The sequence below is a fragment of the Choloepus didactylus genome, chromosome 1, assembly GCF_015220235.1.
Source record: "Choloepus didactylus isolate mChoDid1 chromosome 1, mChoDid1.pri, whole genome shotgun sequence".
Taxonomy (NCBI): Eukaryota; Metazoa; Chordata; class Mammalia; order Pilosa; family Megalonychidae; genus Choloepus; species Choloepus didactylus.
In genome coordinates, this window is record NC_051307.1 from 234,649,433 (window position 1) to 234,666,790 (window position 17,358).

Sequence of the window (17,358 nt, forward strand, 5' to 3'; positions counted from 1 at the left end):
AATATTAAAAATCATCACCAAAATATCTGTGAAATGCATTTCTGTAAGATGCTTATAGTGTCTTTCTAGCCTGCGCATTCAAGTTAATAAAGTTTAAAATTATATCAGGACTTTACAAACGCTCTGTGTGTGCAATGCCTACTGAACTTTGCTTTGAAACCATATCCATGTTTAAAAGAAAATAACCTACCATAGATAAACATTCTTAAAATTTAATCCAAACCTTTCTATAACCCATAGAAAACTTCCAAGTCCCCAGACCCTGCTTGAAAAGGGAACATAGTTATTTTATGTATTGGATATTCTGTAGTCTACTGTAGTTCTTGTATGAAGCTGCTGTTGACTTAAGTCTTTAGTCAGAGAGCTTTGGAAAGAAATTCGGAGAGCAGGGAATAATGTAAAACGATATCTTGGGATTGATTTAAACTCCATTTTCCCTTCTGAATAGTAGTAGCTGTTTTAGAACTAAAGAGTATATGTCCTCAGGTAATATAAGTGTTTTCATTTCATACAAACTGTAGGTCCCCTGTTAATTACTGGTGCCCTTTTTCTCCTGGTGAATAAAGTATTAGCATTTCGAGCTACCAGTGTTTCAGATAGCAACTTAAATTTGCGAAATGTCCTAAATGTTAATGAAGCATAATAAAAATCAGTTTGAGGATTATCTTCTATCCTTAAACAAGCATAATTGTGATAATTCTTTTTGTTTTCCTTGCACTCGATATTAATTCCCTTTACTTATTATTAATCCTGTCATATCACTTGATGAGGCACTAATCATCCTAGTGGGGGGAAAGGGAAATGTTTCTGATAATCATCAACAATACCAGCCTTTGGGATTTCTAGTTTTGGGATATGTTGGTCTTATTACTCAAGAAGTTGAAGGTGGTTCTCATTGAACCCAACTGCATTTTGTACCTCAGACTACCGAGTCCTCGATGGGTTCTGGAGAAGTGTCCTCAGCCGAGCTGATCAACTCCTGCCCTTTACTCCCTCTTTCCCACCTTCTTCTGAAAAATATGGTTCTTGACTGGGGAATATGCCCTTGCTCACAGCTCTGTTCAAGTTTTCATGCCTCCAAAAGAGCCCTGGGGATGTGGTTCTGGGTCCTTCGTTAGCTGGTCCTTGAGGTCTGATGCCCGTTCTTGTCCGTAGCTCAGAACAGCTACCAGTGTGTGCTGGGGCAGTGTCCCAAGTGCCTGCCCCTCTTAAGATGATGACCACCATTTAACAATGTTTTTAGCTGAAAGAGTCAGCAATACTTATGCATTTACAAAGTTTCTAACACTATTGGCTTGCATTTCTTTTCCTAACTTCTTTTTCTCCCCCCTCCCCCTTGTTTTCTTTTCCAGCTGATTCCCATTGATGAATTGGATAATGCTGAGGTCCTAATTTCCTTTTCTTTTTAAATGTCCCATGGTGGTGTTTCCATGACACTCTTTTCAGTTAGCGCTGTGATCTGTCTTCCAGTCTCTGCAGACTCAGTGTTTGACTTTGCGTAGTGTGCCTTATAGAGTGAGTGAAGTCTGCCATGTTTCTGTTAGCATTTCCCATGAGTTTGTTTGCCATTTGTCCTTCGAGATCTCGTCTGAGTCTATAAGTTTTCTAAACTGTGATAAGATTTCAGTCATTCACTGTCTAGAATCACAACTGAATTTGTGGTTGGCACTGGCCGTTAACTTGTCTCTGAAACTGAATTTTGATATCACAAAGACCTTTTCTATCTGTATGTAAAGTATCAGACATGCAAAAAGACATAACTGCATCAGTATAGTTTGAAAGTAGCAGAAAACCACTATTCTCTTGATATTATATGTAGCAGCTTTTGGAGTGTGAGGGGTCATGTAAAATTTTGTCAAAGTGCAAACGTTAACTCTCAAGTGCGGAACTAGGAATATGTATATCCATGGCTTCTTTTCTAGGAAATATACCTATAGATCCAGAAATTGAAATGCAATCTCATGGTTTCTAAACTTAAACATCAAATTAGTTTCACTCACCCAGAATTACATTGGAGACTGATGAGTGGTCATTTTTTATGGGATTTGGGGGCCTATTAAATATTTTCTATTTTGTAAATATTTTAAAACATTTATTGCCATACTCTTAGGATATGATATGTGCTAGGTAAAGGGTACTAGAAAAAGATTAATTGGGGGAATTAACTGAGATATAATTGAGAGGGTTTAATTGGTTAGCAAATTGAGCACAGTGAAAAAATTTTTTATTTGACTTTGTAAAATCACTTTTCTGTTCTACTGCTTTAGATATCTGTTCATTCTTTTGGTAAACCAACAAATACCTTATTGTGGCTGGGGTATTGCTACCCAATATACTATCTCATCTACTTTAATATCCAGCACCATACCTAGAAATATTAAGAAATGGTTCAGATATGCCTTAGGAGAGTTTGAATCACAGGTGTAAAACTGAAAGTGACATGGACGATTATGACTTTGGTCCATTTCTCTCAGAAATGGAGCTCAGAGATGTTAAGTGACTGGTCGTAGCTTACATGGCTACATAGTGGCTGAAATAGGACTAATACACAACGGGTTGATGCCTGGCTGATGTACTTACTGTTCTGCCACCACCTAAATTCAGTAAGCACAGACTTTAGTATTATTCAGACATGAACAGGTGACGAGGCTATGCCTTCTGGGATAATAAAAGGTGAGAAACAAAAGGGAGTAGAGTGGCTTAATTGCTTAACTACAGTGATCTTTGCCATTTTTTGTTTAGTTTTCTCTCTTCTGTATTATTTGTATGTCAGAAAGTATCTACTATGCTGAATTTGGGTGTTGGCACCATTTGATAGTCTTGTGTCTACCTGGAGTTCCAATACCTCGCTGATTTAAATTTTTCCAACGATGTATTGAGGTTAAGTTTCTGTTTGCTTAAGTACAGTTTAAGTCAGGAGAGGAAAAACCTTCCCTAATCTGAGACTGCAGTGTTATTAATACACTGTTTTGCACCATAGTAATCAGTTGATGTGTTTGCGTGCTCAATATAGAACTTGGGTCTCCTGGCTGGGAGTTGATTGCATACTTATGGAAAGATTCCACAGTTGGAGCAGGTGTGTTTATAATTATACTCTAGGAAATAGAATACTGTCTGTTTATAAAAGAAGAATGTTCTGGCAGCTACTTGGATTCTTTGAAAATTCCCTGAGGAAGCAACTGTGGATCCCCTCTTCGTTGTTACCGCTGGCAACCATCAGAGCCCTGGGACACCAAAACCCTGTTCCCAGTCTCTCAGGCTGTTGGATGTGGCTCTCTAAGCAGAGACGGCTGACTGGCATTTATCATTGACTGTTGTTCTAGAAACTACCGCAGTTCCTGTGGTTTCTCCCCCACCAAGCCTTTTGTCAGTGCGTGCTCATGGAATCCAGCAGCCCACAGTGGGGCTTCTGCTGTAGCTTGACGAGTTGTGTGTGACGACCTTACACCCCAATTGCAAGACAGTGTCCCAAATTCTAACTGTGGAGGGGGGAGAAGCCCCTAGACAGGGCAAAATGTCTCTGGTGACCCTATGATCCCTTGATTGAGGAAGGGTCATCAGCCTGTGGTGATAAAGGACAGTTGGTGGCATCTGAAGAGACGAGATGTAGAATAAATGAGTTGGGAAAAATACCTGTGCCTTTTGAGTCCATCAGGGATCTGAGAAACCAGGGTGGAATGAGGACAAAGCCATCGACTCATTGCCAGAAAGGTGCGTGTTATGGGGCCTTCCAGCCAGTCTTCGAGAAGAAAATTTCTTTTGAACCCAGGAAGAAGAGGGCTTTGGTTTGTTTGCAGATAAGGAGGCAGAGTCTCCTTCCTTATCCCCCACCCCCTAATTTTACCTTTTCCCTTGTGGGGGAGGAGATGGGGAGGAGAAAAGGGAACCTGCTTTAGTGTCTCTTCACTCATTCTTAGATTATAGCTTGATGAATTGTTATATATGTATACACCCAAATCACCCCTGAAACTTCCCTCATCTATCTGTTCTTGACTTTAAACTGAAATCAGTTGATGCTAAAGACATTCATTTTATGATTAATATTTGAGTGCCTGTTATATTTTGGGCACAATGCTAAGGCTTTGAATGCAGTGGTATCCCCAAAAGGCACAGTGTCTGCCATTTTGGAACTTACATATTTCTGGGGGAGAAGGACAATAATACAAATTAATATAAATGGACAACCATGGGAAATATTAGAAAAGACAAGTACATGGGGCCATGAGAGCTGTGATTAGGGAAGTTCTACCTAAACACAGAGGTCAGGTAACAACAGGCTCATGGCACCAACGGGTGATAATGAGAGTCACTTATCTAAACAGTAAAATGCCATGCTAATAAAAGGGATGATTTTTGATGAGAGACTCAAACTTCAAGGAGAGCTGTGAGTAGACCAGTTGTCTGCCGAGTTTTCAGGTATGTATATTTGGAAAGGAAAAGTGTGTTTTAAAAGTATCTGCTGTGACTCGGTAGACATGCTTAATTTCTCTGTATGTCACTCACTGTACTTGAGTGATTCTCATTTAATCACTGTCATTGGGAACTGTGAAATGTACAGGACCTCCACTGTCAGCTGCACCTTTGACTTCCGGCATTGCAACAAAAAAGCCTGATTGACATTCCCAGTTGTTCAGGGTGACAGCAACCTGCCTGCACTGAGTCCTCAACTTTTTCCACCTTGAGTTTCTTCTGCAAGAAGAGGATGCCACTGGCAGGGAGTTTTGTAAAACCCAGGGCAAAAGCAGAGCTGATAGGTCCCTGAAGAGAAACACAAGAATTATTAAATTTCACCTTCAGGTGGCGTTCTCATGACATCCAACCCAGGGTGGAGGTGTCCTACTTTTTTACATTGCTGTGAACTGCTGGGTTGGGCATCTGCCAACATTCAGGCGGCAGTTACATAAGAGCTTCTTTTTTTCCTGGAATTTAGGCTCACTGCTAATGTGTGACCTTCAGCAAGAATTGCCAATAAATGCATGGTGCTGTTTACTGTTAGACACTGGCAACCACAGAGCAAGCTCGACTCAGAGCATACAGCAGTGATCGCAGAGTCATGGAAGGGTGTTTTTTGTTTTGTTTTTTAATGCTGAGATTGTTCCATAATGACTGAAGCCTTATACTTTGGTCAGGTTCAGAATGCAGTTGTTAAAGCTGAATTTCACTGCTATGTTCTCATGGACTTGTCCTATAAAATACAGGTGAAACAACTTCAGTGGAACTAAATACTTTTTGCTTCTTATTTTGTTTCTAAAAACAAAATGCACTTAGTGAAAGGCATCGTATTAGCAGATGCGAAAATTGTTGTACAGAAATGCTAGATAACTTTCATTTTAGCTCAGTCTTCCTTAGAGTCTTCTGTTCTCTTAATGTGAATTTTCAAAGGCTGTTGAAGGATGGGGCCCAGCAGACATACTTGCAGCTCATTCACTGTTTGTTTGCTTGTTTCCTTCCTCTGAGGTTATGAGTGGGTGAAAAAGAACTAAAGACTGATTCAGGGGTTGAAGATCATAAATCCCCTTTGATGTGCTGGTAGCTATGTCTACAGTACAATTGCACTTCTTTAACTGAATTCAACTTCTTCAGTGGGTGGTCCATGGAGAAAGACTTATCTTAAAGGAAAATTCTAGAAGCTGGGGTAGCAGAGTAAATAATGTTGATGGCAGCAGAAAACAAAGGGTATTTTTCATGGCTGTGCTCTGTGCTGGCCTGTCATAGGCACACACAAAACGGGTGAATGGATGGATGGATAATAGATGGATGATGGATGGATGGCTGGATGATGGCTGGATGATGGATGGATGGATGAATGGATGATGGATGGATGGGTGGATGGAAGGAAGGATGGTGAGCATTGTTGTGCAAACACCAGAAATTGTAGCCCTAGAAAGTCTGTGGGCCATTGCTTTTTATTTAAGAATGACAGAGTATAATTTACTTCATTTAGAGTAGAAATACTTCCCTTGATAAAATGTTAGGTACATTATGTACTGCAAGTAAGTATGTTTGTGTTATGTCTGCAGGTATCTAGTTACTACTCAAGTACCTTAGCTTGTAATGTGCTGATCAGTGGCCTCATCCAGGAATGACACTTAGGACTCAGGGACTTGAATTCCATTTGCATTTCTATTTCGAAGCCCCAGTCAGTCATTTGGAATCTTTTTTCTATGAAGTTAGATTTTGCTGACCTTAGCTAAAAGCACTGGAAAGACTTAAGGTCAAAGAGTAAACTTTGACGAGGAAATAGGGGGCAATAGTTGGTTTCCAAGTTTAAAATAGGCAACATCAAATCCTTGTTATTCATCTGTTAATTTGGGAATCTTTACCTTGATTGGTGTCAGCCCATGGCGTAGGAACTGATCCAGGGACGATGGCAAGAGAACGCAAGTCTTGTGAAATTCAGATAACCCGTGACCTCAAAACATTCTCCTTTAATGTGTGGTCATTGACGGCTTCACCTTCCATGTTATAAAATTAACTTTGATACCAAAACTGCCAAAGAACTAATTTCATTCATTTACAAAACATTATCTTTTGCTTTAAGTGTTAGATAATGTGTTTATGTGGCTATTGTTTTATTCAAATAGATACGCAGCTTAATATGCTTCTATTTTTATTTTGAAATTGCAGACTTCCATCACAAAATAAACTTATCCTCAAGGAAACGTAGCTGAAATCCCAATAGGAAAAAGCACTAGTACAGGCTGTTGGTTGTTTTACCAAATTATATACCAGGTGTAGTCTGGCCTTTTCCATGCCTGAAATTATTTTGCGTCCTAGCAGGTTGTATTATTTAGAGAACTAGCCTGTTAGATATTATGAAATGGAGTTTACTGAAAATATACAAGACATTAATGTTTTAGCTGGCAGGAATCCTAAAAAGTATCTGATCCAGCCCCATTGAACTACAGGTCAGGGGGTTGAAGCCCAGAGAGATCCAGGGCTTGGTTCCCTGTCACACAGAGAGCCAGGGCCCAAAACTGGATTAGCTGTGATCTCACAATGCCATTCAGTGCTCTTTGTATTTCCCTTGTGTTCTGTAAATGGATGGCATTAAAAATTGTTCTTCTGATGAGACAGTGATTCTTGAAGTCACAAAGCACCTTCTGTTGTCTCAAAGGGGTTCATAAAATTTTCAAGGCAAAAAGATGATTTAAATTTGATTTTTCTTTTAAAGCAATTTGAGAGGCAGTAGAGGGTCAGTGCGATCTTAAAACATCAAAAATCACTGATTCTGGAGTGATTAAGAAAAATACATACCCATGGCACATCACCATTCTAAAAGAATTCAAGATACTTCTCTGAACAAAAACATCTCAGGAAAGAGGATTTAAAAGACAAAAAAAGAGACTAGTTCCAGTTACATCTTCTTTATTTCCTTTAGCTTTTGTTTTGATTGGCAAGGTAGTAAGAGGGTAGCTCTGTGCTACCCAAGTCTATAATCCTTTGGTTTGAGTCATATAAGACCAGTATAAAGGACATGTTATTGAGGTTGTGGTCAGTGCAAATAATGGAAGTTCATACTTTTCTGTCTTTATCTCTGGCTGCTGTAAAACACCTGGGGAATTTGCATTAATTCTGCTTTTACTTATGCATCCTTTCTGCACTATGGCCAGATAGCAAAAATATTTGCCATTTTCATTCTTTAGCCTGAAATTTACAGAATATGAGGATAAACTAAAAGGCATTCTTAGATCCTGATACTATTTATGTCATCTTGAAATTATACATAGCTGAGCCCAGGTTTTATTTTCCTCACCGCATACAAGTCCTTTCTACAACTATGTGCCTTTTTCCCCTCAAACAGAAGGGTAAACAGTTAGGAGGGAAATTTTCTCTCTGAGACTGCTGGAGTTAGATTCACATATGAAAGGTCTTCTGTCCAGAATTGATGTATGCCTCATTTTCTTTGGTCGATAAGTTTAATCTTTGTGCTTAAAGAAATCCCCTGTATCTTTGCTCCATTTTACCTCTTGGGAGAAAAAAAATGACAGAAATCAATAGGTTACATAACAGTTTTATATTAAGAGTGGATTTTTTTTTTTTCCTTCTTGACAATCCAACCACCAATCGGGTAGTGTTGAGCTGGATTCAGACACCACCTGATTTCACAGATTCAGTCTGCCCATGCTTTCCACACCTGCTCCGGCTCACCACCAGGCAACCAAATTCTGGTTCCAGGATGGGTGTGCTGCGTCTCCAGAGCCCTGTCAAAAGAGGCCAAGGTCACCCAGTTGGACGTGAACCTTGACTCGGTTCCAGGGCCCAGACCTCACCGTCTGACCCAGCCCGCCATGCTGCGGGTGCGTGTTCAGTCCAGCGTGGCCCGGGCAGGGTCTGCCAGTCACGTCTGACATTCGCTCCCTGCTCCAAGCACGTGCCTTGAGCAGTGCTCTCCTCCCCTGAGCATTGGACTTGTCACTAGCCACCCTTCCTTTCGGCCACCACACGCACCTGCACAGATCACATGCATTTCTTTCTGAGGCGTCCTCTCCTCTCTCATAATGCAATTGAATGGGGGAGTGAAGGGAAACGTCTTCACAGCACAGTGGTAACGGGGTTGGGGAACCCAGTCCTGAAGCTCCTGAGGGACACACATGCGTGGGGCGATCATCAGCCAAGTAACCCTGCCCGCTGAGCCTCCCTGTCTCCTCCCAGAGATGCTGGAGAACAGGCTTCTTGGTCCTCTGAGTCCAAGCCAGAGCCTCAGGCCTTATCCTCCCAAACCAGGACAGGCTGTGGAGAGAGAGGAGAGAGACAGGAGAAGCTTTTCAGGCGGTGTGTGGGGGTGGGGGGTGCGGGACTTTCACAAGCTTCTAGATGCTGAGGTGCTAAAATGTGCACGTGTCCACAGCCCCCTCAGAAGGGTGTGCCCCTGAGACCCTGCTCTCATTCTGCACCCCGTCAGCCTTCCTGGAGCCTCCTGGGTGTGCACTGTGTGCCTTCCCTCCCTGCATTGCCCGGCAAAGCACAGATGTGTGGGAGTTCTTCCTTTGATGTCTTTTTTCTTTTAAGACATATTTCCTTGGCTAGTGGTAGACTTGTTTCTCTCCTATTTTAACTGTTTCCCCATCTCAGGCCAGTTGTCTCTTCCAGCCCAACCACGTTCACTGTAATTTAAAAGAGGAAGTATCTCATTTCGATTACCAAAGCCCACCTCGGTGGGTGATACCTAGTCTTGGATCTTTCCTTCAATGTTTTGTCCTTGAGTGTTGGTCTCTAGACTTCTTTGTGGCCTTTTAGATGCAAGGGCTGTAACTAACGCATTTCACTTTATTCCCAACTAGCTGCCCCAGGCTCCGGATTCTGAGAACTCCACAGAGGTGTGTTCCCTCACCTGTATTTGCTGGGTGAGCAAATATGGGTGCTTCTGGGTTGTCCTGGTTGAGTGTCTGAATTGTCGTGGTGAAATGTCTTATCCCACTGGTAGATGTTCAGTTGAGAGATCTTGCAATGTTGAGATATTTCTGTTGTTATACAAAATAGACCCTGGGTCCTGTATAGGGGTGATGGTATTTTGAAGTGGGTATTAATGTTCTGTTTTGGTGAAAGCTGCTAATCAAGTTGTAGTTAGCCAACACATTCTTTCTATTGTATCACCTCCTTGTTGCAAACTGAACTCAGCAAACAAGGAACTAGAATTGCTCAAGGCATATAAAGTAGAGACCTTTTGGGGGGAGATATGTTTCTAAGTGTCAAGTTTTACTTTTGGAGACTGTTCGAAGATCATAGTACTAAAAACTAGAGTGTACTGTATTTGAAAGAAATTTTTAAATGACCTTCAAGTGAAATGCAAGCAAATGCACAGGTAGCTAAGATGCAACATGGATATTTTATAATGATCAGTCTCTAATATTCTAATCAGAGCTCCTCATGCTTAACAGCTTTGATTAGAATGCTTGCATACTGAGGAGGTGAGGTGGAGCTGTGGTCCTTTATGTTTGTCTGCTCAGAAGTGTCTGTACTGATGTCTTTCTGCATGTGCTATACAATCATGCATGTTTGAATCATAAGGACCTGCCCTGTTGAGTCTTGCATTGTTACCCCTTTTGGATTAATGTAAAAGTACATAGAACTTCCTTTTCAGAATCTTTGTAAAAAATAATGTTGGCCAAAAAGTCATGTGCCTTATCATTTTAAACAGGGAACTAGGGTTGGGGGAGGGGTCAATTGTTAAGCAGTCTGTAAAGTAATTGAACATTAATATTTGTCTGGAAAAAAAAAGAAAATGAGAAAAGGACAGTCCTCTACTTCGGTGTAACTCTTTGCTGTGTAGCACCTCTCGATGTGTATTGTTTGTGGCTGATGCTGAAGATGCTGGTGTTTCCTTAGTGTTATACTTAAAATGGAATTTCTGCATGCTTAGCAGGAGCTCGATCCAAGCCCGCCACTGAGGCAACTGGAGGACCATAAAAGGGTATGTAGTTTCTGATGTTGGGAGCTGGTGATCAGAAAACCTCTGCCAGCCACACATTGTGATTGCAAGACAGCTTTTTGTTGGTTGTTGATATTGTTAAAGCATGAGTTGGCTAAGAGCCCATCACAAACATTTATGTAAATGAAACTAATTGCATATTCCACATGATTCACCAGATCAGAAAACTGTACCCAGCCAATCTCCAAGTAATGACAAATGTGCTTTCAGTGTCCTCTTCTTTTCTGTGATAGCTTTCTACTTAGGCGAAGTCTAACAAAATATTTTTCCTGTAAGCAACTGATAATCATTAAAGATAATTTATAAAAAAAGGAAAAGTAGAATGAAAAAAATTATTCATAAATACATTACCCACCCGAAAAAGCTTTTGACATTTTGATATTTCCTTCTGCCTGCTTTTCTACACACACAAGCACATGTACCTGCAAACACATATCACTGGAATTACTCTAAGTGTGCAACTTTTACACCTTGCTTTTGTCATTTAATATTGTGTGTGAGCATTTTCTCTGAGAGTCTTTGAAAGTTAACAACTACCTAAAGTTCCATAAATTAGCTAGTGGTTTGCAATTTTTTTTCATTTGACAAGGAAATGAGCAAATGTGTGTATCTTTGGATAGATTCCTAGAAGGGGAATTCCTAGGCCAAGCTTTCTTAAAAGGTGCTGATTATGCATTCACTGCTAAACCATTTTCTTGAAGGATCCTACATGGCCTACATGCAAGCTGACCAGCATGGATTTTCAAGTTACCTATTTTTGGAAGAAACCAGATGTGTTGGTATTCTGAGAGCTTGTCCTATGCTGATTACAGTGCTAAGACTTTTATAGGTGTTAACTGATCAATTTTTATTAATGCTCATTGCATGGATCTGATACATGGGTTTCATCCCCATTTTACAGCTTAGAAAACTGAGTGTCAGAGCGGTTAAGCACCGTACCCAAGGTGACGAGGTTAGAAAGCAAACAGTCATTATGAAAACTGCTTGGATTGTGATCATTGGGGTCTTAGGGAATTGACGCCTGAGACAGATTGGTAACCCGCTGCAGCTTTGTTCTGCTCGCACACCCAAGCCTGTGCCCACTCCTTCCACACGCCAAATCCTTCCTATGCTCTTACTCTGATGGTAAAATAAATATATGATTCCCCCAACTCCACCCAGGGAATGGCTCCCAGGAAGCAGGCTTGTGGGCCGACCTTGGCCAGTGCTGTGGCCCTACCTAACCAGCCGTCCCCATCTCCTACGGTTCACAGACCAAGGGCGCCTCACATTTATTTATGTGTTTTCCACACTTGCCTGCCCTTTAAGAATTATCCTAGGTCTCAGAAGTAGCTGAGCCTCATGCCCTAACCTTTCAGGGGAGAAAGTACTGGGTGCTGCATGAGCTTAGGAGTGGAACAGGGTCAAGTTTCTACTTGCCAGGCAGTGGCTGTGTGATTTGGGGCAAGGTGTTTAACTTCTCTGTGCCTCAGTTTCCTCTGTGGTAAAGTAAGGATGATAATAGTAACCCTGAGATGTGCAGGTAAAACAGTTAGCATAGTGTCTGAAATATGATGAGGGATATTAGCCATTAATTGAAGTTACGTTACCATTTGAAACATTTAAGTGATGTAGACAACAGGAGTAGGAAAAGGAAGGGATTTTTAAATCGAGATGCTACTTTGGTGCTGACTACGGTTAGTAAGAGGCTCTCTGTTCACATGAGAGGGTGGTCTTAACTGAAGCACGTGATTTTTATGTGGCTGAAACCCGGGAAACCAAAAGGTCACTTTCCTTGTCTTTTTTGGATGACAGCATTAACTCCTTAGTGCCTTGTTCAGCACTCAGGTATTTTCCCACACAGTTCATTAGCTGCTAGTTTAATACACATTAAATGAAATTTGTTTTAGTGAAGTTGCAAGGTAGGAGCTTAATTTCATTACATTGCATCATGGATCTATCAGTTTTCACTGTTTTAACATGACCCTTATTACAAATGAAACTCTCCTTGACTTTTCCTTTTCTCAGTCAAAGGTAATGTGTGTGTGGAATTTCTTACTGGAGAGAAACATCTATATTTGGTTGCAGACTGTAGGTGTAAACTGCTGGGGGAAAAATGGATTGTTTTTTAAAAAGGGTTGCACAGCCAAATATTGAAGCTAAAGAAGTAACGTAATTTGGGAAGTCATTTTGCTTTCCTTCTTTGCAAATTTCTCAGCCTATTACATAGTGAACAGCTTAGTGCTGTTGAGTGATTTATATCAATATGATTAGGAAGACTTTTCTCTGCAGATTTTAATTTTTCCTAAATTAAACCACTGGCTCAGAAAAACAGACATTTCCTTGAACCTAAGTTTTCACACTAGGGATTTGCATAACTTTTAATAATGCTTAGCCGTTTTCTCTCTCTATCCCGTTACCTAACATTCTCAATTTTTATTCTTTCAAAAACTGAACACATCTCATCTTCTGTTTAAAGACAACAGATTCCACTTGCTTGCTGTTTCCCACCCCCCTCGTACTTTGTATCTTTTTTTGTGGAGTAAAGGTGAGGCAAATATGTGCCAATAGCCTATAACTAAGAGGGAAAAAAAGTTTGTGAGGTGGAATGTGGATTTCTTTCTCCACAATGAGCATATTTCATGATATTCTCTTATGGGGGGAAAATGTACTATTTGATGCATCAGTTGCCATGGTAACTGGTAGGGTTTTTCTGTTGAAGGAAAGCAAAATGATAATGTGAGATCCTTTTGTAACTTGATTTTGGCATCCAGGCTGCATAAATGTGAATTTCCTGTTTCAGGAGCCCACGTGTTACCCGGTAGCACGGGTTCTTTTCTTTACCTCCCACTTGCTTGATTGTAAACTGCCCAGGGTTTGCAATTCACTGGGGGCCAAAAATCTAACTGAATTGTAGGCTCCCTCCAGGGATGTGTATTTGCTGCAGGTCACAGTCCTACTTCTTTTGGCTCGGCCATTCAGCCCTGAGAACTCCTGAATTGTGGTCGCCATGGCTAGGTGGTCTTCTGTGGCTGCCACTTGCGCTCTCCACCCAGCCACCCACCTCTCAGACTGTTCTCACAGACACGGGGGAGCCTGTGGGTACATTAGGATGCTTTACGGCCAACCATCCCTACTGTTGGAGCTCAGAGACTGTGCTTATGAAAGTTGATCATATTATTACAGTTTTTTTTTAAAAAAGGGCAATCCTATGTAATCCCCTATTACTTATTTTCTACGTGGAGCTGACATTGTTCTCCTTTTCTTTCTTTAAGTTACTTTGAAATTCCTATTTCTCTTATGTAGCCAGCTTTTTCATCACCATGTTCTTGGTGACTACTTTGAAGAGAGCTGATGTGTTTATACCAGTGCCTGAGACTTGAGCACCGGTAAAGCTGTATCTTTACCAATATGTGGGTTTCTAAATCATTAAAGAATCCTGTGCTGAAACTCCCCCCGCATAAGCAGTTTATTTAAAAGTACTCAAACATCACAAATAACTTCCCTGTTTGGGAAATGAGTTTCATAAGCTAACAGAAGTGCCCTCCTTTGCAGAACTTCAATAAGAGCCGTATTTATGGGAGGAATGGAGAGAGGAAAATTGAGGTTTTTCATTTTCTGACCTTTAATTACAAAAAAAAAATCAGCTTCTCTTCCTCTCTCTTTCCCTTCCCTCCCTCTCCCCCACCCCACTTCCCTCTCTTCATTTCATTACAATGTGTCCCTGGAGTAGTTGACCAGCAGCTTGAATTAACAAAAGAGATAAACTTAGCAGTGTAGCCCAGGGACTGTATATGATTTTGCCAATGACGACGTGGGCTCCTTTGCACGTGTTTTCTGCCTTTCTCTCTCTCTCTCCTCTAGTCCCTGACCTTCCCCAGGGCACCCGCCACTTCCCCACCACTTGCAAGGCACCCTCTCCCTCCTGACGTCCCCCTCCCATCTTGTTTTGGCAAACACCTCACTTGAAGTCTCCGGACCTATTTTCCGAGCTTATTAACAAATCACTTTAAATTCTGCTGACTCAAGTTACAGTTGCAGGTTGCTCCAGAAGAACTCTTGAGTCTATTTTAGAGACCTGCCATCCTTCAGCACCTCTTCTCTGCTAGACTTCTCACGTACCTCTCTTGATGATGTATCAGAGGAACTCCATGCCTTACTACTTTGTCCCTGGGAAACAGCCCAGGGAAAATTCATGCAGCCTTTGACTTTTAGGAGCTGGCAGGTGGGAAGGTGGGGAGATGGTCTGGGTGTCCCTTAGGAGCATGGCTGGGAGAGAAAAAGAGCTGAGAATAAATCCTGCTTCTGTGGACTGGCTTGCCAGTGCCCCTAGTGTTAATGAAAAAAACTAACCTTTTAATTATTTTTAATTTCCTTTTTTTACTTACAAGTGTTGTGGGAAAGCATTATGTCGTCTCCTGTCCAGAAGTCCTTTGATATTTATATTTTTAAAACTTGGTTATCACAAAGTTCAAATATACATAAAAGGCATCAAACAAGTTTTGAGAACCCCTACTTATAACTCAGCGTCAACAACTATCAACTCATGCCTGGTCTTGTCTCATTTAAACTCCTACCCAACTTGCTGTCCTCCCAAATTATTCCAAATCAATCTCAGACATAACTTCTTATCCAGGATGCTTATTTTTTGATTGACACATCTGCCGCTAATTTATGTCCTATAGCATTTTTCACCATTTGACCCATTGACTATTTCTATAAGAAAGGTTTCCTTTCAGTTTAGTAAATCATTATACTCTATTATTGTGATGTCTTAATTTTTTCTTAAGACCCTGGGAATAAATTCTGTGCTTGGAGTAACGTTTTTATATTGCTACATGGAAACTGACCTATAAAATTTTCAATTTTATTGGCACGCCCCAAAGGATTTTTTTTGTTTGTTTTTTTATCGTTAGTTGCCCTTCAGAATTAATGTTCAACCTTTATCATTGTGTGAGGGAATACTTCAGATATTTAGTATTCTAGAATTGCTGCTTTTTTAAAACATGGTGTGGTTTCCTAAGAAAATGCCGAAGAAGATAATTTCAGAGTTTCCAAATGTTTTTCTTAATTTATTTTTTCCCTGAGTGAAATGGGGCCAATTATAACTGAGAACCCCTGTGTTTTTTGAATATTAGTTGCTCGAGTTTGCATTATATCCAGAACCTGATTTCATTATCCTGTTTGAATTAAGGGTGAGGTGCTCAGGCAAATTTTGGTCAACCGTTACTATGGAAACATCAGACCTTCAGGAAGAAGAGAGAGCCTTACCAGCTTTGGCAATGGCCCGCTGTCACCTGGAGGACCCAGCAAACCTGGGGCTGGAGGTAGGCTGTGTGAAGTGCCAATTAGTGCATGTGTGAATTGAGCGTGTCACATGATAGCTGCATGTTTCTGCGTGACAGGTTGAAAGCCTAACAGAGGAATTTGGGTGTATTTTTCAGCAACTTGTTTTGTCTTTGCTCTACCATCAAATTGATGTCTAAAAATATTTCCCTGCAAAGTAACATTTCTCTGCCATTAGATACTGGCTAAACTTTTTGCCTCGTCTTTCCCCTACAGTGACCCTCTTGGTGATAGTTGAATGATTCAAGGAACTTGACTTTATTGTGTATTTTCCTGTCTTCATTAGGACTCATGTCTTCCCATAAAATGACGATGATGTTGGCAGGAGGATGGTGAAAACTACCCTTTATAGTGCATTTACTGAGTGCCAGGGGCTTTCCCAAGTGCTTTGCATTCTTTGTCTCATTTTCTCCTCCAAGTTACCTATCATATGGGAGTTACTGTTGTTGGGCCAGTTTAACAGAGGAAATTGAAGCTTGTTAGTTGCTTGTCTGTAATTTAAACCCGGTATGTCTAATTCCAAAGCCCAGGTTTCGTGCGTCCCCAAACTCATATAAGAGTTTATAAAAACATCCCTAACGAAAGTGCCTAAAAAGCAAATCTTTCAAGGTATTTCAAAACATTTTAAGCAAAATTACAGGTAAAAGTTGCAAGAATATTGAGCCCATTGGTGGGTCTTACATAGTTTGAGTTGGAAGGTGGGCCAGTAGCTGGGTTCAATTAAATTGGTGCTGGAAGCACAAATGTGAGTTGTCTAATTCCCTGTGTTATAACGGTGAGTGTTGAGCAGCTTTAGAACCTCGGTGCATCCCGTGTGTAGCACAGAAATGCTCAATGTTTGATGAATTCATCCCAGCACCTCCTATAGAGGGATCTTGGATTTCTCACCAGATGAAAACTTGAAGCGTATCTGCACAGTTCATGGAGCCGTGCAGCCTTCTGTGAAGATGCAGAGAAATCCCCAACGTCTCTCACTCAGAAGTTCCTCATGCAGCATCTCAAAATGATTTCTCTTTGCTTTCTGCAGTGCGATCACTCAACAAATATATGAAGCCCTTGGGAGGCATTGTCAAGGGGATTCAGAAATGCGCCAGGCAGATTCTGCTTCAAGAAGCTGTGGGAGAAAAGATGTGCAACTTACTGTCTCCCTCGTTCTATAGATATAAAGGCCATGGTTGGGGGCAGGCAGCACCAAGAAAGTAGCATTTGAATTGGGCTCTGCAGGGAAGGACTGATAGATGCATTTTCTGTTTTCTGGAATTGATCAGCCCATTTACCCATGTATTTTAATATTCCCTTTATTACCAGTAATAGTGCAAGGAAAATTCTTAAATATGTATTTTCCAAACACAGACTCCATTCTGCTGAATGGCTCAGGCCGTTTCTTCTTAAGTATGTTCATCTTATGTTAAGCTCAGTGAGGATAGGAGCGTCATTCATTTTGTTCACTCCCATATCCCCTGCTCTTGCCTTGATAATAGCTAGCATGAGTAAATGTTTGCCGAGCAGATGAACGAACAGATAAATTATGTGAAAGGTCGAGTTTGGGGCTAGTGTGGATTTGTTAGAAGGAGGGCTAAAATGATCCATATAGGCTATGC

The 17,358-nt window shown here is 41.0% G+C and overlaps 1 protein-coding gene across 7 annotated transcripts in view; it reads left to right on the forward strand.

Annotated features, from left to right (window-relative positions):
* Positions 1-17,358, forward strand: part of ITPR1 (inositol 1,4,5-trisphosphate receptor type 1) — a 352,707-nt gene that overhangs the window by 227,649 nt on the left and 107,700 nt on the right. For 3 of the 7 annotated variants that reach the window (XM_037800676.1, XM_037800679.1, XM_037800677.1), the window contains 4 exons: positions 1,353-1,385; positions 9,285-9,320; positions 10,364-10,414; positions 15,606-15,738. In XM_037800676.1, coding sequence (XP_037656604.1) covers positions 1,353-1,385; positions 9,285-9,320; positions 10,364-10,414; positions 15,606-15,738 — 253 coding nt within the window. The remainder of the gene's footprint in view (positions 1-1,352; positions 1,386-9,284; positions 9,321-10,363; positions 10,415-15,605; positions 15,739-17,358) is intronic. The other 4 variants (XM_037800678.1, XM_037800686.1, XM_037800680.1 and 1 more) reach the window with 2 other exon arrangements.